Below are 27,182 nucleotides of genomic sequence, written 5' to 3' on the forward strand. Positions count from 1 at the left end.
CGTCCAAGCAAGAAGAGCAGCGTCTCAAAATTTTGCTCGCGCATCGCGAAAATCCGAGCTACTCGCACGCAAAGCTGACAAAATCGCTAAAAGTAGCCAAATCAACCGTTACAAATGTAATTAAAGTGTTTGGGGAACGTACAAGAAGGTAGTGACTCCAAATCGCGATGATAAACAAAATGCGACGGCCAAAGCGCGATCCCGGAGGCTGTACACGACGATGCTGATGAAGTTTGACTGCGTGGTAATGGACGAAGAAACCTACGTCAAAGCCCACTACAAGCAGCAGGTGGTTCCCAAGGACAAGAACCCTCCCAACACACCAGAGCTCCGCCCAATTGAGAAACACTGGGCTATTGTCAAGCGGAACCTAAAGAAGACCAAAAAAACTGCTAAGGACGAGCAGCAGTTCAAGGCAAACTGGCTTTCTGCGGCGAAGAAGGTGGACAAGGTGGCTGTACAAAATCTGATGGCAGATGTCAAGCGTGAGGCCCGGCAATCCGGATTTGGAAAAGCGAAAGCGTAACTGAATATTTTTCCTGAATTTTATACTAATTGAACTTGAAAAATAAATTTAATTTGATTTTTTAAATAAACGATTTCACCGAGTTACACGCGTTTTCCCTTGACCAAATTTTGACCGTATCACCCTTTATATGTATTATTGATCAGAGAGGAATTCTAGGATGTTATATCAGTGTCCGTCTGTCCACCTGTCTGTCTTTTGTAATCACGCTACAGTCTTCAATAATGAAGCTATCGTGTCTGCAGGCGGATCAAGTTCGAAACTCCAAATTTTGCTATAGCTCACATACAAGATCTTGAGAGAGGTGTGGGTATAATATAGTCGGCCCCGCTTGATTTTAGACTTTCCTTTCTTATTTTTATATAACACATATAACCGGGTATCACGTATGCATTACAGAATTTAAATACGACCGACCGATCTTTTAATTATATTTATTTGTTTATACTAAGAACACAAAAAACTCGATGAGTGAGCAATAAATAATAATGAGCACTAAATGAAAACGAAGAAAACATCTACAATATTTATTGAGTAATCGTGAAATATTTTTATATCATTAACATGAACAACTTATTAATACTGTGGATACAATGAGTATGGGAATGGGAATCCATAGTTTACTTATTGTTATTTTAAAATTACTATTGCATTAAAACACATCGCATTTTATAGTTCAATCTCAGACGATAAATAAAATAATAACAAAATTCCACAACAGAAACCATACTGAGGCCAAGGCAAAGATTAAAGACACCACCTAAATCAGCTGAAAAGATTTTCAAAACCAAATATTCAAAAAATTTTATTGATTGAAAAATCCACAACATCATTGGAAACTTACATAACAGGCCAACCCATGACATAACTGTCACTTTATGGATTGATGGTACTACCTGACGTGATAGAAAGACATGAGCTATAAACATATCGCTGGTATAATTTAAACGATTACTAAAACCAAAAGATAATTAAAAATAACTATATGAACTTATTGGTTATTGCCTTTGAATTTCACTTACTAAAAATGATTCACGGAATAATTATGCAATAAAATATCGGTTTTATATGCCAATGTAGAGTAGGTAACATCATGACAATTGGGTAGGCAGCTTTCACAACGTACACTTTTGAAATTATCTGAAATTAATTTAAGAAAAAACAAGTAAGGAAAGTCTAAAGTCGGGCGGGGCCGACTATATTATATCCTGTACCACTGTGTAGATCTAAATTTTCGATACCATATCACATCCGTCAAATGTGTTGGGGGCTGTATATAAAGGTTTGTCCCAAATACATACATTTAAATATCACTCGATCTGGACAGAATTTGATAGACTTCTACAAAATCTATAGACTCAAAATTTAAGTCGGCTAATGCACTAAGGTGGAACACAATGTTAGTAAAAACAAGTATATACGGCCGTAAGTTCGGCCAGGCCGAAGCTTATGTACCCTCCATCATGGATTGCGTAGAAACTTCTTCTAAACACTGCCATCCACAATCGAATTACTTAAGTTGCGGTAACGCTTGCCGATGGCAAGGTATCTTAAAACCTCCTAACACCATCTTCTAAATTGTATGTAAGTCCATACGTGGTATATATTAAATCAAAAAAAATATGGATCCAATACGTATATAATTCAGTTTGTCAAAGTAGACATAAAATTTTGACAAATTTTTCTACAGAAATAAAATTTTAACAAAATTTTCTATAGATATAAAATTTTCACAAAATTTTCTATAGAAAAAAAACTTTTGACAAAATTTTCTATAGAAATAAAATCTTGGTAGATTATTTTTGGCTCAAGTAGCAACCATGATTATGAACCGAATAAAATTTGAACAAAATTTTCTATAGAAATAAAATTTTGACAATGATGAAAATTTTATTATGAACCGAATAAAATTTTAACAAAATTTTCTATAGAAATAAAATTTTGACAAAATTTTCTATAGAAATAAAATTTTGACAAAATTTTCTATAGAAATAAAATTTTGGTAGACTATTTTTGGCTCTAGTGGCAACCATGATTATGAACCGATATGGACCAATGTTTGTGTGATTGGACCAATTTTGGTATGGTTGTTAGCGACCATATACTAACACCACGTTCTTAATTTGAACCGGATCGGATGAATTTTGCTCCTCCAAGAGGCTCCGGAGGTCAAATCTGGAGAACGTTTTATATGGGGGCTATATATAATTATGGACCGATATGGACCAATTCTGACACGCTTGTTAAATATCATATACTAACACCATGTTCCAAATTACAACCGGATTGGATGAAATTTGCTTCTCTTGGAGACTTCGCAAGCCAAATCTGTTTTGGGTCAATTTGACCCACCCATACAATCTTAACGTAATTTAAAAACAAGTATATACGGCCGTAAGTTCGGCCAGGCCGAATCTTATGTACCCTCCACCATGGATTGCGTAGGAACTTCTACTAAAGGCTGTCATCCACAATCGAATTACTTGGGTTGCGATAACACTTGCCGATGGCAAGGTATCGTAAAACTTTTTAACACTGTCTTCTAAATTGTAAGTTAGCCCATACGGGGTATATATTAAACAAAAAAAGGCCGATTAAATACGTATATAATCTAGTTTGACAAAATTTTCTATAGAAATAAAATTTTGACAAAATTTTCTATAGAAATGAAACCTTGACAAAATTTTCTATAGAAATAAAATTTTGACAAAATTTTCTATAGAAATAAAAATTTGACAAAATTTTCTATAGAAATAAAAACTTGACAAAATTTTCTATAGAAATAAAATGTTGACAAAATTTTCTATGGAAGTAAAATGTTGACAAAATTTTCTATAGCAATACAATTTTGACAAAAATTTCTATAGAAATAAAATGTTGACAAAATTTTGTATAGAAATGAAATTTTGACAAAATTTTGTATAGAAATAAAATGTTGACAAAATTTTCTACAGAAATACATTTTTTACAAAATTTTCTATAGAAATAAAATTTTGACAAACATTTCTATAGAAATAAACTTTTGATAAAACTTTCTATAGACATGAAATTTTAACAAAACTTTCTATAGTAATAAAATTTGACAAAATTTTCTATGGAAATAAAGTTTTGGTAGATTGTTTTTGGCGATATGGACCAATTTTTGTGTAATAAGTCATCGGCTATATATAACTAAAGACCGATATGGACCAATTTTTACATGGCTGTTAGAGGCCATATATTGACAAAATGTACCAAATTTCAACCGTATCGGATGACTTTTGCTCCTCCAAGAGGTTCCGGACGTCAAATCTGGGGACGGTTTATATGGGAACTATATATAATTATGGACCGATAGGGACCAATTTTTGCATGGTTGTTAGAGACCATATACTAACACCATGTACCAAATTTCAACTGGATCGCATGAATTTTGCTCTTCCAAGAGGCTCCGGAGGTCAAATCTGGGAATCGGTTTATATGGGAGCTATATATAATTATGGACCGATATGGACCAATTTTTGCATGGTTGTTAGAGGCCGTATACTAACATCAGGTACCAAATTTCAGCCGGATCGGATGAATTTTGCCCCTCCAAAAGTCTCCGGAGGTCAAATCTGGGGATCGGTTTATATGGGGGCTATATATAATTATGGACCGATATGGACCGATATGGACCAATTTTTGCATGGTTGTTAGAGACCATATACTAACATCAGGTACAAAATTTCAATCGGATCGGATGAATTTTGCCCCTCCAAGAGGCTCCGGAGGTCAAATCTGGGGATCGGTTTATATGGGGGCTATATGTATTTATGGACCGATATGGACCAATTTTCGCATGGTTGTTAGAGACCGTATACTAAGACCACGTACCAAATTTCAACCGGGTCGGATGAATTTTGCTGCTCCGGGAGGCTCCCCAAGCCAAATTTGGGGATCGGTTTATATGGGGGCTATACGTAAACGTGGTCCGATATGGCCCATTTTCAATACCATCCGACCTACATCAATAACAACTACTTGTGCCAAGTTTCAAGTCGATAGCTTGTTTCGTTCGGAAGTTAGCGTGATTTCCACAGACGGACGGACAGCCGGACAGACGGACGGACGGACGGACATGCTTAGATCGACTCAGAATTTCACCACGACCCAGAATATATATACTTTATGGGGTCTTAGAGCAATATTTCGATGTGTTACAAACGGAATGACAAAGTTAATATACCCCCATCCTATGGTGGAGGGTATAAAAATTGATGTTTATTTAGTTCCATTACTTTTATTGTTGACGTTGTGTTTTTAAATCAAAATAAGTACATAAATACAAAAATTCATTACATAAGTATCAGAAATTATAATATATAGCAGTCTTTTATTGAAAATTTTTGCAAAGTATATTGCTTTATTCTTTGCAAACAAAGTGATTGCAGGTGTTGCACACAGTTGAATATTTGTTAGCGTTTTTTGTTTGTTGGCAAAAGAAACAACGCTGGCTCTTTCGTGAAGTTCCAGGGCTTTCAATATTACACTGAAATGAGGTTGCTTCTGAGGACTGATGTGGCTGTTGGATACTTTTGACAACGTTTTTAGCCGATGCGACACGTTTTTAGCGATAGGACACAACAGTTAGATTTTATGTCCGTAATCCTGGATATCGCGAGTTTAGAAGGGCCAGGCGCATGGGACAAGATTTGATAGCGAGGAATTTTGCCGCTTGAAACTGATGGTTGATTTTGCCAAAGCACAGTTTCATCTTTTGATAAAAAAGTTTGTGTATTGGCTTCTTGAGCTGTGCAGTCTCCAAGTACACTTTCTACATTTTCACTAGAAGATATATCCGACTCATCAACTCCTTTCTCACTGACAGGTACAAAATCTTCACCATCATCACTATCGTCAAAAATATCGGCATCCTCGTCATTCAGAATTCGAATGAATTCATCATTGTTGAGAACCTACTCAAAATACAATAACTTGCCTAACATCGTAGCGATCATTTCCTATCGAGGAAATTGTGTCGGAATCTAGAATAAAATGGGCTTTAAATAGCTTTGGACCATTCAAATCCCCCGGACCTGATGGAATTACTCCGGCGGAGTTACAGGCAGTGGCTGAAAGAATTATCCCCTGGTTGACGGTGATATATAAAAAATGTGTAAACTTAGCATATATTCCAGAAAAGTGGAGGGAAACAAAAGTCGTCTTCATACCTAAAGCAGGAAAAGCCTCTCACTCGAGTGCGAAGGATTTCCGACCAATCAGCTTATCCTCATTCCTACTTAAGACCCTGGAGAGGATGATAGACATGTATCTTAGAACTAGCGTGGATTCAGGTTTGCTCTCGAAACGACAGCATGCATACTCGAAGGGCAGGTCTACTGAGACCGCATTGCATGAACTGGTCAGCTTTATTGAAAGCTCACTATCTGTCAAAGAATACACAATCGTGGCGTTTCTAGACATCGCAGGGGCGTTCAATAATGTCCATCCGAGATCGATATTAAATGGACTGACAACTCTGAATGTTGATCCAGGTATACTTAGGCTGTTAGACGAACTTCTAATGAAGAGAAGTATTTCAGCCACACTAGGGCAAGCAAACATACAAAGGTATGTGAACAGAGGCACTCCCCAAGGAGGAGTTCTATCACCTCTTCTTTGGAATGTCGCTACAAACAACCTTCTGGTTTCTCTAGAAAAAGAAAGGATAAAAGTGGTGGCATACGCAGATGATGTGGCGCTAGCAGTCAGGGGAAAATTCCCATCCACAATCAGAGATATTATACAGAGAGCTCTCCGGATGACTGATGAATGGGCGAAAGACAATGGTCTTGGAGTAAATCCTGCAAAGACAGAAATAGTCATGTACTGCAAAGATCACAAAACTCCCACGGTTAGGCCCATTTCCTTAGGGGGTACTGAAATTCCCTTTGGTGAGTGTGCAAAATACCTGCGCGTTATTTTGGACAGGAAGCTGAATTTTAGGCTTAATATTGAAGAGAGGGCGAGAAAAGCCACGGTAGCTTTGTACTCGTGCAAAAAGGCAATAGGGAAAAAGTGGGGACTAAGACCAAAAATTGTGCATTGGCTATACACGGCAGGGGTTAGACCTATAATGCTATATGGTGTTGTAGTCTGGTGGCCGGCACTTCAGAAACCGACTTGTTTAGATAAAGTTCAGCGTATGGCGAGCTTATGTATCTCAGGCGCATTTAGTAAGACAGGAACAGACTCCCTTAATGTCATGCTAAATCTATTGCCTTTAGACATTTTGGCCAAACAGTCAGCTGCAACAACGGCTGTGCGGTTGCGCGAGCTATCGCTGTGGTCGGAAAAAAGTTACGGTCACAGTTCGGTTCTCAAAATAATGCCAGATGTGCCTAACGTAGTGGATTACACCCTGGCAAAACCACTTTTCGACAAAAAGTTTGAAACTCTAATTCCCAACAGTGAGGCGTGGTGTACACAGACCCCGGGGAATAAAAGATACATAGATTTCTATACTGATGGCTCCAAATTGAATGGACAAGTGGGGTTCGGAGTATATTCTAAAGATCTGGAAATTCGAATAGCGAAAAGATTACCTAATCACTGTAGTGTTTTTCAGGCTGAAATATTGGCAATAAGAGAGGTGGTGAATTGGCTGAGAAGTAATGTTCCAACAAATATTGGCATTAATATATACTCAGACAGTCAACCTGCAATAAAATTCTTGGACTCTGTGTTCCTTAACTCAAAAACGGCCATAGACTGCCGCAAATCTCTCAACGAGATGGCTGAGCAGTACAATATTCACCTAATATGGGTGCCTGGTCATAGGAACATACCGGGGAACTGTGAAGCAGATGTGTTAGCAAGGCTAGGAACTACCTTACATATTCCAGGGGAACTAGAATCTGTTGGTATGCCTCTGGCCACCTGCAAGCTCTTACTGCGTGAGAAGGCTGTTATGATGGTCAATATTCGATGGGAGAATTGCAAGGGTTGTAACGACACCAAGCAAATATGCCCCCATTTAAACTTAAACCGCACACTAGATATGCTAGTGTTATCAAGGCGTCAGATAGCACTCCTAATATCTGCTATAACGGGTCGCTGCCTGATAGGCGAATTTGCAAAAACTATAGGTGCGAAGTATAATGACTATTGTATAAGCTGTCATGACGTGGAGGAAAAGGAATCAATTAAACACCTCTTGTGTGAGTGTCCTGCTTTTTGTGTAAGGCGTAAGCGAATTTTAGGAGCATATAGCTTTAGATTACTGGCTGACCTGGAAAACGTTAACTTAAGCAGTTTGTTAATGTTTTTGGAGCAATCTGGTTGGTTCCACAAAAGTAAATAATAGAGAAGGTTCAGTGGTTAAGACTAGAAGTGCCCATATGTAATAGGTACTTTTAGTTAAATGTGGTATCACAATGGACTGAATAGTCTAAGTGAGCCTGAAATTTAATCGGGCTGCCACTTTAACCTAACCTAACCTAACCTAACATCGTAAAGTTACATATATTTATTACGAAAAAATATTACTTTGTTTCCTTGAGCTATTTCTGGCAATTTACGTCTATTCTCTATGACAAGCAAAAATCAATTGCAGGAGTTTTATACTGGTCGAGAATAGACTTGTGTGTCTAAGCCAGAAACGGTGATTCCCCTTTTTCGCACCACAAATACAGATTCCTTTGCACGTCTATTGACAAGGTGATAGCAGGAACTACCACTTCAAAGCAGTCAAGCAGCAGTGCATAAAACAACAAACACAGCAAAGTAATAGTAGACCGTTGTGATCCCGCTCTCACCTTCTCTTCATACATCTTATTTGATAGCATCATGACAGTCGCAATATATATATCGATAACTTAATAACATTCTGTGAATACCGATCAGGCATAATGTTCATTTTGCTATTTTACCTCATTAAATTCGCACACAAACTATTGGTGGGTCAAATTGACCCAAAACATAATAAGTGTTACAAAAACATAAATATCGGGTCACCGTTGAAACGAAAAAATTTTTTTGTATTGTTTCTATGCAAAAACGTTGGTTTTAAATAACTTTATGAATATAAAAAGCACCAGCTCATTCCATTAGTGCTAAGCAGAATTATTAAGAGATTTCTTTTGAAATTGGGTCATATTGACCCAAACATAGCAGAAGGGTTACATGGGCGCTATATATAATTATGGACCGATGTGGACCAATTTTTGCACGGTTGTTAGAGACCATATACCAACACCATGTACCAAATTTCAGCCGGATCGGGTACAATTTGCTTCTCTTTGAGGCTTCGCAAGCCAAATCTGGAGATCGGTTTATATGGGGTCTATATATAATTATGGACCGATGTGGACCAAATTTTGCATGGCTGTTAGAGACCATATATCAACATCATGTACCGAATTTCAGCCGGATCGGATGAAATTTGCTTCTCTTTGAGGCTCCACAAGCCAAATCTGGGGATCGGTTTATATGGGGGCTATATATAATTATGGACCGATGTGAACCAATTTTTGCATGATTGTTAGAGACCATATACCAACACCATGTACCAAATTTCAGCCGGATCGGATGAAATATGCTTCTCTTAGAGGCTCCACAAGCCAACTCTGGGGATCGGTTTATATGGGGGCTATATATAATTATGGACCGATGTGGACCAATTTTTGCATGTTTGTTAGAGACCATATACTAACACCGTGTACCAAATTTCAATCGGATCGGATGAAATTTGCTTCTCTTTTAGGCTCCGCAAGCCAAATTTGGGGATCGGTTTATATGGGGGCTATATATAATTATGGACCGATGTGGACCAATTTTTGCATGGTTGTTGGAGACCATATACCAACACCATGTACCAAATTACAGCCGGATCGGACGAAATATGCTTGTGTTGGAGGCTCCACAAGCCAAATCTGAGGGTCCCTTTATATGGGGGCTATACGTAAAAGTGGACCGATATGTCCCATTTTCAATACCGTCCGACCTACATCGATAACAACTACTTGTGCCAAGTTTCAAGTCGATAGCTTGTTTCGTTCGGAAGTTAGCGTGATTTCAACAGACAGACGGACGGACGGACATGCTTAGATCGACTCAGTATTTCACCACGACCCATAATATATATATACTTTATGGTGTCTTAGAGCAATATTTCGATGTGTTACAAACGGAATGACAAAGTTAATATACCCCTATCCTATGATGGAGGGTATATTAACTAACTCTGAACCGATTTCAATAAAAATATGGGAAACATTTAAATCTGAAGCAATTTTAACGAAACGTCGCAAAAGTTTATTTATGATTTATCGCTCGATATATATGTATTAGAAGTCTAGTAAAATTAGAGTCATTTTTACAACTTTTCGACTAAGCAGTGGCGATTTTACAATGAAAATGTTGGTATTTTGACCATTTTTGTCGAAATCAGAAAAACATATATATGGGAGCTATATCTAAATCTGAACCGATTTCAACCAAATTTGGCACACACAGCAACAATACTAATTATACTCCCTGTGCAAAATTTCAACTAAATCGGAGTTAAAAATAGGTCTCTGTGGTCATATGAGTGTAACTCGGGCGAAAGCTATATATGGGAGCTATATCTAAATCTGAACCGATTTCAACCAAATTTGGCACGCATAGCAACAATGCTAATTCTACTCCCTGTGAAAAATTTCAATTAAATCGGAGTAAACGATTGGCCACTGTGGTCATATGAGTGTAAATTGGGCGAACGATATATATGGGAGCTATATCTAACTCTGAACCGATTTCAATAAAATTTGGCACACTTGACTACACTACCAATTGTACTCCTAGTTCAAAATTTCAACCAAATTGGGTTAAAACTCTGGCTTGTTGGACCGTATTAGTCCATATCGGGCGAAAGATATATATGGGAGCTATATCTAACTCTGAACCGATTTCAATAAAATTTGGCACACTTGACTATAGTACTAATTGTTCTTCTTGTGCAAAATTTTAAGCAAATTAGGGTAAAACTCTGGCTTCTGGGGCCATATAAGTCCATATCGGGCTATATCTAAATCTGAACCGATTTCTTCCAAAATCAATAGGGTTCTATTCTGAGCCAAAACACATACTTGTGCCAAATTTGAAGTCTATTGGACTAAAACTGCGACCTAGACTTTGATTACAAAAATGCGTTCACGGACAGACGGACATGGCTATATCGACTCAGGAGCCCACCCTGAGCATTTTTGCCAAAGACACCATGTTTCTATCTCGTCTCCTTCTGGGTGTTGCAAACATATGCACTAACTTATAATACCCTGTTCCACAGTGTGGCGCAGGGTATAAATATTTCAGTACCCGAAAAAATTCCATTATGAACGCCTATTTTCATGAACTCCTTAAGACTACTTTTCAAAGTTAACACTATTCACAAATTTTCAACTCCTCAATTTGAAATTATTTTATGTTATACCCTCTACCATAGGATGGGGGTATACTCGTATTAACTTTGTAACACATCGAAATATTGCTCTAAGACCCCATAAAGTATATATATTCTGGGTCGTGGTGAAATTCTGAGTCGATCTGAGCATGTCCGTCCGTCCGTCTGTAGAAATCACGCTAACTTCCGAACGAAACAAGCTATCGACCTGAAACTTGTCACAAGTAGTTCTTATTGATGTAGGTCGAATGATATTGCAAATGGGCCATATCGGTCCACTTTTACGTATATCCCCCATATTAACGGACACCCAATTTGCATTACGGAGCCTCAAAGAGAAAAAAAATTTCATCCGATCCGGCTGAAATTTGGTACATGTATGTGGTCTCTAAAAACTATACAAGAATTGATCCACATCAGTCCATAATTACATATATATAGCCCCCATATCAACCGATCATCCGATTTGGCTTGCAGAGCCTCTAAGAGAAGCAAATTTCATCCGATCCGGCTGAAATTTGGTACATGGTGTAAGTATATGGTCTCTAACAACTACGTAAAAATTGGTCCACATCGGTCCATAATTATATATAGCCCCCATATCAACCGATCCTCTGATTTGGCTTGCGGAGCTTCTAAGAGAAGCAAATTTCATCCGATCCGGCTGAAATTTGGTACATGGTGTAAGTATATGGTCTCTAACAACTACGTAAAAATTGGTCCACATCGGTCCATAATTATATATAGCCCCCATATCAACCGATCATCCGATTTGGCTTGCAGAGCCTCTAAGAGGAGCAAAATTCATCCTATCCGGTTGAAATTTGACACATGGTGTATATGGTCTCTAACAACCATGCAAAAATTGGTCCACATCGGTCCATAATTATATACAGCCCCGATATAAACCGATCCGCAGATTTGACCTCCGGAGCCTCATGCCCGATCCGGTTGAAATTTGGTACGTGGTATTAGTATATCGTCTCTAACAACCATGCAAAAATCTATATATAACCCCCATTTAAACCGATCCCCAGATTTGACCTCCGGAGCTCTTGGAGGAGCAAAATTAATCCGATCCGGTTGAAATTTGGTACGTGAAGAAATTTAGTACATTGCGCTAGTATATGGTCGCTAACAACCATGCCAAAAATGGTCCATACCATGCCAAAAATGGTTCAAATAATCTACCAAAATTTTATTTCTATAGAAATTTTTTCAAAATTTTATTTCTATAGAAAATTTTGTCAAAATTTTATTTCTATAGAAAATTTTGTCAAAATTTTAGTACTATAGAAAATTTTGTTGAGATTTTATTTCTATAGAAAATTTTGTGAAATTTTTATTTCTATAGAAAAATGTATTCCTATAGAAAATTTTGTCAATCTGAATTATACATGTATTTTATCGGCCTTTGTTATTTACCGCGTATAGACTAACTTACAAATGAGAAGACGGTGTTAAGAAGATACCTTGCCATCGGCAAGTGTTACCGCAACCCAAGTAATTCGATTGTGGATGACAGTCTTTAGTACAAGTTTCTATGCAATCCATGGTGGAGGGTACATATGATTCTTGTTGACTCTGGCTTTTGCAAAATCGAGATTTTCCTCCCGTACGAACTTGTCTGTTTTGCCAAATTTGTAAGGATGCAGGTTCCGTGTACCGAAAAAATTTGTTAAAGACTTTTTTTATAATATTAAAATATTTTGCCAAAATTATTGTACCATCGAAACTGTACTAAATCATTCGCGAGGGTTCTACAGTACTGCTCAAGGTGAAAAAGTATTTAAAAAAGTACTATAGTACTGCATTTTCCAACCGTGATGTGTGCTATAATGACATGTAAAAATTTTCTCTAGGATATGGAGGGGTAGTGTCTTAATGATCTTAACTCCTCATGGGAGAAAGAATATAAATTTTTACTATTCCCCCTTATTATAATTTTTGCCTGTAGTTAGCAGCGGAATAACAGTACCCATTTTTATACCCTCCTCCATTCCGTTTGTAACACATCGAAATATTGGGCTGAGACCTCATAAAGTATATTTATTATGGGTCGTGGAGAAATTCTGAGTCGATCTAACTACAAGTATATCCGTCCGTCCGTCTATGGGAATCACGCTATCTTCCTAACCAAACAAGATAAACTTGGCAAAAGTAGTTAATATTGATGTAGGTCGGATGGTATTGCCAATGCGACATATCGGACCACGTTTACGTATAGCCCCTACCAGATTTGTAATGCGGATCATCTTGGAGGAGCAACTTTCAACCGATCACGTTGGAATTTGGTACGTGGTGTTTATATATGGTCTCTAACATTCATGCTAAAATTGGTCCATATAGGTCTATAATTATATATAGCCCCCATATAAACCGATCCCCAGATTTGGCTTTCGGAGCCTCTTGGAAGAGCATATTTCACCTGATTCGGTTGAAATTTTCTATGTTGTGTAAGTATATGGCCACTAACAACCACGAAAAAAATTATCCATATCGGTCCATAATTAACTACAGCCCCCATATAAACCGATCCCCAGATTTGATCTTCAGAGCCTCTTGGAGGAGCAAATTTCGTCTGATTCGGTTAAAATTTTGTAAATTGTATTAGTATATCGTCTCTAACAACCATGCAAAAATTGATCCATTTCGGTCCATAATTATATAAAGCCCCCATATAAACTGAACCCCCGGATTGATCTCGGGAGCCTCTTGGAAGAGCAATTTTCGTGGAGGCGCAAATTTCATCAGATTCGGCTGAAATTTGGTACGTTGTGTTAGTATATGGTCGCGAACAAGCATTCCAAAAGTGGTCCATATCGGTCCATAGTTATGTATAGAGTCCAGATAAACCGACCTTCAGATTTTACTTCTTCTTGGATAAACAAATTTCAATTGATCTGGCTAAAATTTGGTATTAAGCATACAAAAATTGGACCACAAGTTCATAATTGTATATTGCCCCCATATAAACTAATATTTCACTGCCTCTCTTTTACCTCGCAAAAATTCATACCGGTCAATGACTGAGTTTTATAGGTTTTTAATCTGCCTTTTTTGTCTAATATATACTCCGTATGTACTAACTTCCAATTTAAAAGACGATGTTAAGAAGTTTCAAGATACCTTGCCAGCGGCAAGTGTTACTACAATCCAAGTAATTCGGTTGTGGGTGACACTCTTTACTAGAAGTTTCTACGCAATCCATGGTGGAGATTCGGCCTGGTCGAACTTACGGCCGTATATACTTGCCCATTTTGCAACCATTTCGCTTCGTTAGTTAAAATTTTTGAATTTTTAGAAATAACATAAAGCTCACCCAAATTTTCCCAATAACATTGCGAATCGTTAAGATAACATTCCCGGATATTTCCATTTGAAAAATTCGGCAAATGATAAGAAATGCACTGGCATTTTTCCACAATGGTCTTACTCTCACATTCTAGAATACATGCAGTTTGGCGATAAACAGCTTCTGCTACATCATCAGATGTAAGACAATCACGTTTCTTAGGCGGTAACTCTAGAACATCTGCCGAAGAAACCTGAACAGTTGGCATTATTTCGATAAAACTTTCCGAATTCGAGGTAATTGTAACTGAAGGTGCTGCTTCCGTAGCAAAATCCATAGGATGATGGACAAAGACAATCAATCCAGTTGAAATATCTTCCTCTGAGCCTTCAACACCTATAAAAGTCAGACCACCATCCACACCAAAAGTGTTCGATGAAAAAGGAACATAGGATAAATTCTGAGGATGGTAGTTGAAAGAGCAACATGGTCCAAGAAATGAAGTTGTTGAAGAGAATGAGAGATATTCGTGCTCTTGACGACATGGAAATTCTACACCACCCCAAAAGCAACGCTTTACAAAATCATTACATCCAGCTCCAATGGATTCGGCAGTCTGCTTGATGGTTATATTATTCAAACGAAGTATTCTGTGGGTCATATCGAAGAATGTAGCATTGGCTGGTGACCAAGTTTGATCGGTAAATGCATTAATATACGAAAATCCATTAGCAACTTGTCGAAGATCATAAGAGTCAGGAATATAGCTGTAATGGAGAAATATAATTCAGAGAACCTTGTAATAATGGTAAATTCTACCAAACTTACAGCGTTTGCATAAATTGTTGTACACGCTCGGAATTAACCACTTTGGGACTGCATAACGTGATTCCAGGAAATGGTACATCTGTTATTGGGATATCTTGGGCAATGGTATTTAGAATAGGATATGAATAGAATTTTATCCAAAGTTGTAAAGATAGATATACGGCCAGTACGAAAAGGCTAATGAGGAGCGTGGACCAAAGAAACCTGAAATTGTTATATCAATATAAATTTGGCAAAAGTTTGATTATGTTATACCGGCAGTCTGTCATATCTGATACCCTTCGACAGTTCAGTGCATTGTGATACCATATTGACAAAAATTAACTATTGGCACAATTATTATAATATTTTGTTGAACAAACCCGATTCCGCAATGCTTAAGAGCGTGGTTAAGTTATCATTTGCTACAGTTGGTCTAAGACGTATCTTTAAATGCGTATGAAGAAGTTGCTGTATTTAAACCAAACAGTTTTGCAAATTCGTCTCTCAGGCAACTACCCGTTATCAAAAGTGATACTTGAGATCTTGAAAATATAGCCATAACTAGGTTAGGTTAGGTATATTGTGTTACCACAATGGTGATCCTCTCTTATCCATGAGTGCTGCCCGATTCTATGTTAAGCTCAATGACAAGGTACTTCCTTTTTATAGCCTACACTAATAGAAACAAGTATATACGGCCATAAGTTCTGTCAGGCCGAAGCTTATGTACCCTCCACCATGGATTGCGTAGAAACTTCTACTGAAGACTGTCATCCACAATCGAATTACTTGGGTTGCGGTATCACTTGCCGATGGCAAGGTATCTTAAAACTTCCTAACACTGTCTTCTAAATTGCAAGGTAGTCCATATTAAATACGTATATAATTAAGTTTGACAAAATTTTCTATAGAAGTAAAATTTGGACAAAATTTTCTATAGAAATAAAATTTTAACAAAGTTTTCTATAGAAATAAAATTTTATCAAATCTAGGGATCGGTTTATATGGGGGCTATATATAATTATGGCCCGATATGGACCAATTTTTGCATGGTTGTTAGAGACCATATACTAACACCACATACCAAATTTCAACCAGATCGGATGAAATTTGCTGCTCTTAGAGGATCCTCAAACCAAATCTTGGGATCGGTTTCTATGGGGGCAATATATAATTATGGGCCGATATGGATGGTTGTTACAGACCATATACTTACACCATGAACCAAATTGTAACCGGATCTATAGAAATAAAATTTTGACAAAATTTTCTATAGAAATAAAATTTTGACAAAATGTTTTATAGAATTAACATTTTGACAAAATTTTCAATAGAATTAAAATTTTGACAAAATTTTCAATAGAATTAAAATTTTGACAACATTCTGTATAGAATTAAAATTTTGACATTTTCTATAGAAATAAAATTTTGCCAAAATTTTCTACAGGAATAAAATTTTGACAAAATTTTCTATAAAAATAAAATTTTGACAAAAGTTTCTATAGAAATAAAATTTTGAAAAAATTTTCTATAGAAGTAAAATTTGGACAAAATTTTCTATAGAAATTAAATTTTAACAAAATTTTCTATAGAAAAAAAATTTTGTCAAAATTTTCTATAGAAATAAAATTTTGACAAAATTTTTTATAGAAATAAAATTTCGACAAAATTTTCTATAGAAATAACATTTTGCAAAAATTTTCAATATAAATAAAATGTTCACAAAATTTTCAATAGAATTAAAATTTTGACAACATTCTCTATAGAATTAAAATTTTGACAACATTTTCTATAGAAATAAAATTTTGACAAAATTTTCTATAGAAATTTGACAAAATTTTCTATAGGAATAAAATTTTGACAAAATTTTCCATAAAAATAAAATTTTGACAAAATCTTCTATAGAAATAAAATTTTGGTAGATTATTTTTGGCTCGAGTGGCAACCATGAGTATGAACCGATATGGACCAATTTTTGTGTGATTGGGGATCGGCTATGTATAACTATAGACCTATATGGACCAATTTTGGCATGGTTATTACCGGCCATATACTAACACCACGTTGCAAATTTCAACAGAATCGGATGAATTTGTGCTCTTAGAGGCTCCGGAGGTCAAATGTGGGGATAGGTTTATATGGGGGCTACATAGAATTATGGACGGATATGGACCAATTTTGGCATGGTTCTTAGAGACCATATACTAACACCATGTACCAAATTTCAGCCGGATGGGATGAAATTTTCTGCGCTTAGAGGATCCTCAAACCAAATCTTGGGATCGGTTTATATGGGGGCAATATATAATTATGGACCGATATGGACCCATTTTTGCATGGTTGTTAGATACCGTATACTTACACCACATACCAAATATCAACCGGATGGGATGAATTCTGCTCCTCCAAGAGGCTCCAGAGGACAAATCTGGGGATAGGTTTGTATGGGGGGCTATGTGTAATTTTGGACCGATATGGACCAAGTTTTGCATGGTTGTTAGAGACCATATACTTACACCATGTACCAAATTTTAACCGGATCGGATAAACTTTGCTCCTCCAAGAGGTTTATATGGGGGCTATACGTAAAAGTGGTCCGATATGGCCCATTTGCAATACCATCCGACCTACATCAATAACAACTACTTGTGCCAAATTTGAAGTCGATAGCTTGTTTCGTTCGGAAGTTAGCGTGATTTCAACAGACGGATGGACGGACGGACATGCTTAGATCGACTCAGAATTTCACCATGACCCAGAATATATATACTTTATGGGGTCTTAGAGCAATATTTCGTTGTGTTACAAACGGAATGACATAGTTAATTTACCCCCCATCCTATGGTGGAGGGTATAAAAATTACGTTCCATAGTCGTGAACGGACGGTGACTAAATGAAACGGAAACGTTCACAAAAAACCAAAACGGAATGTTCACAATTTCGTCCACAGGCGTTCATGATTTCATGAACGGCATCCGTTTTTCTTTGCCAATGAGAAGTCTTAAAATAATCGTTAGACGTTATTATGGCAACTCCCTCGGTGGTGCAATGTGCTAAGGCGACTGTTAACGCGTATGGTGCAGAAAACACAGGTTCGAGTCACACTAGCGGAAATCTTTTTTTTTTTTTTTAATTTTGTTTATAAAGTCGTAACCATAACGTTTCCAGATCATGAACGCTGGTTGTTGTTTTGACCAGGGATCCGGAGCGGTCCATTTTTTTCGCTCCGCTCCGCTCCCGCTCCGGAGAAAAAAAAACCGCTCCGCTCCACGCTCCGCTCCGAGAAAAAAAAATCGATCCGCTCCGCTCCTCTTCGAGCAAATTATAGTACAAACATTGTATTATTTGTTCAATGGAGTTTTATTTTATTTAGAAAAAATCGGGCGGTACATATATGGGAGCTATAGCTAAATCTGAACCGATTTCGATGATTTTTTGCACATATAGTTAGTGCTATAGAAGATTACATTTAGCCAACTTTCAGTAAGATCGGTTGATAAATAAGGGTTTTATGACCTAATTTGACAAAATCGGGCGATACATATATATGGGACCTATATCTAAATCTGAACCGATTTCGATGAAATTTTCAGACTTAAAGGGTGATACAGAAGATTATTTTGTGCTAAATTTGACGACGATCGGTTAGTAAAAAAGTGCAACGTGACCCCATTTGTCGAAATCGGGCAATACATATATATGGGAGCTATATCTAAATTTGATCCGATTTCTTCCAAATTCAATAGCGTTCGTCCTTGTGCCCAAAAAAACTCCCTGTACCAAACTTCATCAAAATCGGTTAATAATTGCGACCGGAATCCTGTGAACAACAAATACATGGACAGACGGACGGATGGACGGACGGACACCAAGCGCTAGATCGACTCAGGATTCTGAGTCATGTGATTCTGAGTCGATCGGTATATATTTTATGGGGTCTAAAATCAATATTTCTGGTAGGCACATTTTTTGGCAGATCAAACTTATTATACCCTAACCACTATGTGGTTTAGGGTATAATGACTTTAAAACAATGTGTTGAAACATTTTATTAATTTTGAAGATTTTTTCAGAAATATTAAATCCATTTTGACTTCATTAAAACGAAATTTTCATTCATGTTGGGATACACATTTTTATGTCGAATCACTTAGCTACAAAGACAAACGGACTTCATTGAAAAGTTTAGAGACTTCTTCTATTCTAAGCAAAATTCGTATTCGTATTTTAAGCATGTGAAATATTTGGCCTCCCGACAATATTCTTTGCGGTGCACCATCTACTATTTAATATGTGATAGAAACCAAATTTATGAAAATGGACCAAAATGGACCAAATTCTGTTTGGTCCGACCATCGGACTAAATTTAAAAATTAGAAATCGGACCAAAACGGCAACGCTGATTGGAATTGAAAGTCTATACACACAGTAGAAGTAACTACTCTCCGAAAGTTTTTCTTTTGTTTTGCAACAGACGTAGAGAAGAGGTTTTGTTATATTTGTAATGTGTGTGTGTTTATGTTTGCAACAACCTCCATCGAAATCAGTCCGTGGTATACCTACGAATATTCTTACTCAGATCTAGTGTTACCTAATTTCGCTTTTTTCCCCCTTTATTGTAAAAATACATTTTCGAACTGCGTTTTTAAGAAATGTTCGTTCTCAAAAAAAGTAGATAACATGCAATAATACAAATCTCAAATCTCTTTTTTCTCACATTTCAATGTGAGAAAAAATTAAAATAAATGTATATGCGCACATTTTTCAACCAAAATTGAAACTATCCATAATTTTAATTAAATTTTCGAGAACTAATATCAGAAATAAGAGAATGCTAGGATATAGTACAATAGTAAAGCAAATATGAATGTCCTTACACTGAAAAAAAAAAGAATTTTTCTTAATTATTAAAGTCACGTTGACCTTACCTCAAAAAGTTTATCTTTCATGTTATGATACACATTTTTAAGTAAAATCACTTAATTATAAGGACATTACAACTTCGTTCAAAAGTTTATTGACTTTTGGACAAGAAAAAAAACTTTATTTTAGAGAAATGCGTCTTCCATGTTAAGCAAAATTTGCATTCTTATTCTAAGGACATGAAATCTTTGACTTCACGACAATATTTTTTTCAGTGTAGAAAACTAAAAAATTAAATATAAATAAGATCGTTTAATTGCATTTATTCGACGTTCATTACAAACATCTTTGTAGTAATACGGGATGAAATTGATCGAAAGTACTTTTACAACTCATACTAGAGATATATTTTGACATTTGCCGTTTTTGAAAACAATTACTAAAAAAAACGTTGTGTTTTCCCCAATGTACGTACGTACAAAAATACACAGTGTAATTTCAAAGTTACACATTTCATTCAAGTAATATTTTATTCGGAGCGGAGCGGTTTTTCATTTGGAAACCGCTCCGCTCCCGCTCCGCTCCGGATTTTAGAAATGCTGCTCCCGCTCCCGCTCCGGCAAAAAAAGGGCTTGCTCCGCTCCGCTCCGCTCCGCTCCGGATCCCTGGTTTTGACAACTCATGGTGTCATTTTATCGTTGTCAAATTGACACCGCTTGTTCTCAGTTTGACACCAAATGTGTGTTGATTCACTTTCATGAACGAATTGTTTTGAAATGAGCACGCCGTGCATAATTTTTTCTATGAGTGAAGTCCTTAGAGAAGCTTACAGAAACACTCAGAAATGTCACCAGCATTACATTACATTGTCATATATAGGGTGCAATATAAGTTTAGATGGGATCATAGTTCATTGGTATCTCTGCAATATTTGGATCTAAAGATCTGGACCTTCCCTTAAGGATTTTGGTATTGATTCCTAGCCAGAGATGCGGCTTCTTTACAATAAAGAAATTTTTAGCGACCTATCTCGCATTAAATCTAGGATCAATAAAATTAAAATTACGATACAGATCTTTATCGAATTTTTATTCTCTTCTCGGGGTATATTAATAAAGATATTCACGTAAAAATAAATGCCAGCTTAATAATTCAAAATTATAACGGATATGTAACTTCAAAGTCAAAATGTTTTTCCAAAACACTTCAAACCAAAGATGCTAAATCCTCAAAATAAGTCTTGGCCGATATTTGAAGCGTTTTTATCTTAACTCTAAAGATTCAATATTTCAGTTAATTTGTTTTTTTTTTTTTAAATCAAAAACGTATTTCCTAATTTTGAGGAAAATTTGCGGTTAAAGTCGCAAAGAGACGCAAATTTACAAAATTTTTGTCCTAAATTTAATGAAACCAATTTTTGAAGCAACGATTATAAACTTTATTTTAATTAAAATTTCTTTGGCCCCAAAGTCAAAGCCAAAGTTGTACCCTGATTTGGTGTTCGTCTATTTGTGAACAAATTTTTGTAATCAAAGTCTAGCTTGCAGTTTTAGTCCAATCAACTTAAATTTTGGCTCATGTATGCATTTGAATCAGAATAGAACCCTATTGATTTGGAAACAAATTTAGATATAGCTCCCAATATATCGTTCATCCGATATGCACTTATATGGCCCCCAGCAGCAAGAGTTTTACCCCGATGTGCTGTTCGCCTGTCTGTGAACACATTTTATGTCGTAATTTTAGTCCAATCGACTTTGTGGTTAGAACCTTAATGACTGTGGAAGAAATTTTCTCAGATTTTGCTATAACTCCCATATTATTGTTCGCCCTATATGACTTATACAGCCTCAGAATTTTGCGCCATAGTTTTACCCTGATTTGCTTCAAAACAACCCAGCAAAAAAAGCGTCGCAAAAAAGTAATGAAAATGTTCTTTTTGGATCCTGAAGTAGTGCAAAATTGACGCAGTTGCGATGAATTTAACATGGGCTTGTCATAGGATGGAAGTAATTAATTTCAACAGCCGTTGCACTGAATTTGCATCACTTCTTTAGGTGTGATCTGAATTCAATGTTTTGGATGTAAATTAAAACAATCTGTGATATTTTGTCAAATAAATATCTTTTATAAATATCTTTTTTATAATATTTTCTAAAATTCACATTTTTTTCAGATTGGATTTAGCATTTTTTTTGACAAAATTTAAATGATTTGTACCATTTTATGAATTCTTACACTGATTTTAACGCATTTGAAACAAAACAAGTACAAACAGCCGTAAGTTCGGCCAGGCCGAATCTTATGTACCCTCCACCATGGATTGCATTGAAACTTGTACTAAAGACTGCCATCCACAATCGAATTACTTGAGATGCGGTAACACTTGCCGATGGCAAGGTTTCTTAAAACTTCTTAACACAGTCTATTCAATTGTAAGTTAGTCCATACGGAGTATATATTAAACAAAAAAGGTCGAGTAAATACTATATAATTCAATTTGACAAAATTTTATAGAAATGAAATTTTGACATAATTTTCTATAGAAATAAAATTTTGACAAAAATGTCAATAGTAATAAAATTTTGACAAAATTTTCTATAGGAATAAAATTTTAACAAAATTTTCTATCCAAATAAAATGTTGACAATGTTTTCTATAGAAATAAAATTTTGCTAGATTACTTTTGGGGATCGGCTATATATAACTAGAGACGGATATGCACCAATTTTGGCATGGTTGTTAGCGGCCATATACTAGCACAATGTACAAAATTTCACCACGTACCAAATTTTAAACGGATCCGATGAATTTTGGTCCTCTAAGAGCTCCGGAGGTCAAATCTGGGGATCGGTTTAAATGGGGGTTATATAATTAAGACCGGTATGGACAAATTTTTGAATGGTTGTTGGAGACCATATACTAACACCACGTACCAAATTTCAACCGGATCGGGTGAATTTTGCTCCCCTAAGAGGCTCCGGAGTTCAAATCTGGGGATCGGTTTATATGGGGGCTATATATAATTATAGACTGATATTAACCAATTAAAGCATGGTTGTTGGATACCATATACTAACATCACGTACCAAATTTCAACCGAATCTGATGAATTTTGCTCTTCCAAGGGGCTCCGGAGGTCAAATCTGGGGATCGTTTAATATGGGGGCTATATAAAGGGTGATTCTTTTGAGGTTAGGATTTTCATGCATTAGTATTTGACAGATCACGTGGGATTTCAGACATGGTGTCAAAGAGAAAGATGCTCAGTATGCTTTGACATTTCATCATGAATAGCCGAACGATCTGCCACAACGTCGAATTTTCAGTGAATGGGCCCTAGAAAAGTTGGCAGAAAATCCGCTTTTTTATCGACAAATTTTGTTCAGCGATGAGGCTCATTTCTGGTTGAATGGCTACGTAAATAAGCAAAATTGCCGCATTTGGAGTGAAGAGCAACCAGAAGCCGTTCAAGAACTGCCCATGCATCCCGAAAAATGCACTGTTTGGTGTGGTTTGTACGCTGGTGGAATCATTGGACCGTATTTTTTCAAAGATGCTGTTGGACGCAACGTTACGGTGAATGGCGATCGCTATCGTTCGATGCTAACAAACTTTTTGTTGCCAAAAATGGAAGAACTGAACTTGGTTGACATGTGGTTTCAACAAGATGGCACTACATGCCACACAGCTCGCGATTCTATGGCCATTTTGAGGGAAAACTTCGGAGAACAATTCATCTCAAGAAATGGACCGGTAAGTTGGCCACCAAGATCATGCGATTTGACGCCTTTAGACTATTTTTTGTGGGGCTACGTCAAGTCTAAAGTCTACAGAAATAAGCCAGCAACTATTCCAGCTTTGGAAGACAACATTTCCGAAGAAATTCGGGCTATTCCGGCCGAAATGCTCGAAAAAGTTGCCCAAAATTGGACTTTCCGAATGGACCACCTAAGACGCAGCCGCGGTCAACATTTAAATGAAATTATCTTCAAAAAGTAAATGTCATTGACCAATCTAACGTTTCAAATAAAGAACCGATGAGATTTTGCAAATTTTATGCGTTTTTTTTTTTTAAAAGTTATCAAGCTCTTAACAAATCACCCTTTATAATTATGGACCGATTTCGACCAATTTTTGCATGGGTGTTTGAGGTCATATAAAAACACCATGTACCAGCCGGATCGGATGAAATTTGCTTCTCTTAGAGGCTCCGCAAGCCAAATCGGAGGATCGGTTTATATGGGGGCTATATATAATTATTGACCGATGTGGACCAATTTTTTCATAGTGGTTAGAGACCATATACTAACACCTTGTACCAAATTTCAGCCGGATCGGATGAAATTTTCTTCTCTTAGAGGCTCCGCAAGCCAAATTTGGGGGTCCGTTTATATGGGGACTATACGCAAAAGTGGACCGATATGGCCCATTTGCAATACCATCCGACCTACATCAATAACAACTACTTGTGCCAAGTTTCAAGCCGATAGCTTGTTTCGTTCGGAAGTTAGCGTTATTCCAACAGACGGACGGACGGACGTTCGGACGGACATGCTCAGATCGACTCAGAATTTCACCACGACCCAGAATATATATACTTTATGGGGTCTTAGAGCAATATTTCGATGTGGAGGGTATAAAAAGTCCCCATTAAAAGTATGAAAAAACCAAGTTATAAAAAATTGAATTAAAAGAACTTCCTGGGTAGTTAAAATAAAGAACATCATTGGGAGTGCATCTTCTGGAAGTGCTTCTAAAGTTGTGCCTTTGGAAGAACTTCCAATTTTTTTGCTGGGACTATTTAATATTCTTACCTCGATATACCACTGGTCCGGGATGGTCGAAGTAACCAAATTCCACTCACTTTTGTACGCTTTGCATAGTCTTGAAAAGTATCATCCAAAGCCAAACGAAAACGTTTTCTCCATTTTTCAAAATATTTTTTATAACTCCGAAATTTCATTGTGAAAATGAAGTACTCTCGATGAATATCGATGCAAAAGTGTCACATGACTGTGACATGTCATCGTATATATTTTCCATCAGACAACTAACAAATGAATTAATGGTTAATCATTTCCAATTAGTTATAAATAATAATGGAGTAGGACATTCCATAATTATCATATTTTAAGACATTCCATAATTATCATATTATAATGCATTCCTTCATTTGATGGCTAATTAATATACGAGTGTGTATAATGATCCATGCTCATTATCATTAGACTTAAGGACAATAGAAAAATCAATGATGTTCGTAGACAAAATGCTAGTAATTAATTTCCATTTTTATTTGATACAATGATTCTTTAATACTACCCATCAAAGTATATTGTCAGGTTCACTCAATCAAATCGTGTGGAATAATGGAACGGAAACGCTATGCAACACTCACATTACAACATTTCAGTCATCAGTCAAGCTTGTGGATTCGTATTATTTAGGAAAATATTTAATGCGTGGGTTTGAGAGCGTTATTACGGTGAAGTAGCGTTTCTATCTACCCTTGCGTTTTTCTAAAATTCTGCATAAATTAGTCCCATATGCTATACACCCTCAAAAAAAATCGCCTCTGTAACATATACTCCCAAACATATTCTGTTTCAAGCATAAGCATTTTAGAATTTGTTCAAATAAAAAATTGCGCTGAGCAAACAGTTTATGTTTCGCCCTAAACATATTTTTTCATCGTCATCAGCAATATGTCTTACATATAATTGTGTTACAATTAAAAACATATGTTTGTAATTTATTTAATTTATTTTAATTTAAACCCTAAATATTACCGTTTGATAGATTAGTATAAATATTGATGTGTCGGTAGATTGTGCAAAATATACTTCAATTTTCTCTAGAAATAAAATTTTGACAACATTTTCTATAGAAATCAATTTTTTATAGAACTAAAGAATACAATTTCTATAAAAAAATTTCTATAGAACTAAAATTTTGACAAAATTTTCTATAGAAATAAAGTTTTATTATATTTCATGTTAGCCTGATACCGAAACAGGCAATTGACGTCCAAATGCATTATATCTAATTATACAATTATTTTTCGAGCTTTATAGACAGATATAGATCTATTAACCATGTTCCTTAATCTATATCTGTCCATAAAGCTCGAAAAATAATTGTATAATTAGATGAAATAAAGTTTTGACAAAATTTTGTATAGAAATACAATTTTGACAAAATATTCTATAGAACTAAAATTTTGACAAAATTTTCTATAGAACTAATATTTTGACAAAATTTTCTATAGAAATAACATTTTGACAAAATTTTCTATAGAAACAAAATGTTTTGAGAACATTTTTATAGAAATAAAATTTTTATAATATTTTCTATCGAAATAAAATTTTGACAAAATTGTCTATAGAAATAACATTTTAACAAAATTTTCTACAGAAAAAAGACAAAATTTTCTACAGAAATAAAATTTCGACAAAATTTTCTATAGAAATAAAATTTTTACAAAATTGTCTATAGAAAGAAACTTTTACAAATTTTTCTATAGAAATCGAATTTTGACAAAATTTTCTATAGAAATAGAATTTTGACAAACTTTTCTCTTAAAATCAAATTATGACAAAATTTTCTATAGAACTAAAATTTTGACAAAATTTTCTATAGAACTAAAATTATGAGAAAATTTTTTATAGAAATAAAATTTTGACAAAATTTTCTATAGAACTAAACTTGTGAGCCACCGTGGTGCAATGGTTAGCATGCCCGCCTTGCATACACAAGGTCGTGGGTTCGATTCCTGCAACAACCGAACACCAAAAAGTTTTTCAGCGGTGGATTATCCCACCTCAGTAATGCTGGTGACATTTCTGAGGGTTTCAAAGCTTCTCTAAGTGGTTTCACTGGAATGTGGAACGCCGTTCGGCGTCATTGAGCTTAACATGGAATCGGGCAGCACTCAGTGATAAGAGAGAAGTTCATCACTGTGGTATCACAATGGACTGAATAGTCTAAGTGAGCCTGATACCTCGGGCTGCCACATAACCTAACCTAACCTAAACTTGTGAAAAAATTTTCTATAGAAATAACATTTGAAAAAATTTTCTATGTATGGAACAAAATGTTCTATAGAAATAAATTGTTTTGAGAATAATTTTATAGAAATAAAATTTTGACAACATTTTCTATACACTGTTAGAAAACATGTTTTTCATATGTTCCGATATAAACAAAATGTGTTTCGGGCACAATTTTTAAACACAATATATTTAAGTGCAAACATGTAATGTTCCTACACTAACACTAA

General features: G+C 35.8%; 1 protein-coding gene across 1 annotated transcript; it reads right to left on the reverse strand.

The window, feature by feature from the left end:
* Positions 1-1,170: 1,170 nt before the first annotated feature.
* On the reverse strand, positions 1,171-24,866 carry ppk6 (pickpocket 6). The gene is made up of 6 exons (XM_075303272.1): positions 24,718-24,866; positions 15,055-15,258; positions 14,254-14,993; positions 1,549-1,666; positions 1,371-1,480; positions 1,171-1,295 (listed from the first exon to the last, which is right to left on the reverse strand). The coding sequence occupies exons 1-6, from the start codon at positions 24,864-24,866 to the stop codon at positions 1,171-1,173; spliced, it is 1,446 nt and encodes a 481-aa protein (XP_075159387.1).
* Between the last annotated feature and the right edge of the window lie 2,316 nt (positions 24,867-27,182).

The sequence above is a fragment of the Haematobia irritans genome, chromosome 1, assembly GCF_050003625.1.
Source record: "Haematobia irritans isolate KBUSLIRL chromosome 1, ASM5000362v1, whole genome shotgun sequence".
NCBI classification, from domain to species: domain Eukaryota; kingdom Metazoa; phylum Arthropoda; class Insecta; order Diptera; family Muscidae; genus Haematobia; species Haematobia irritans.

Coding starts and splice junctions, on each gene's coding strand:
- ppk6 (XM_075303272.1), bottom strand. CDS start 24,866: ATGAAATTTCGGAGTTATAAAAAATATTTTGAAAAATGGAGAAAACGT. Junction 15,259..24,717: donor CGGACCAGTGGTATATCGAG/GTAAGAATATTA, acceptor TAACAATTTCAG/GTTTCTTTGGTCCACGCTCC. Junction 14,994..15,054: donor CAACAATTTATGCAAACGCT/GTAAGTTTGGTA, acceptor TCTCCATTACAG/CTATATTCCTGACTCTTATG.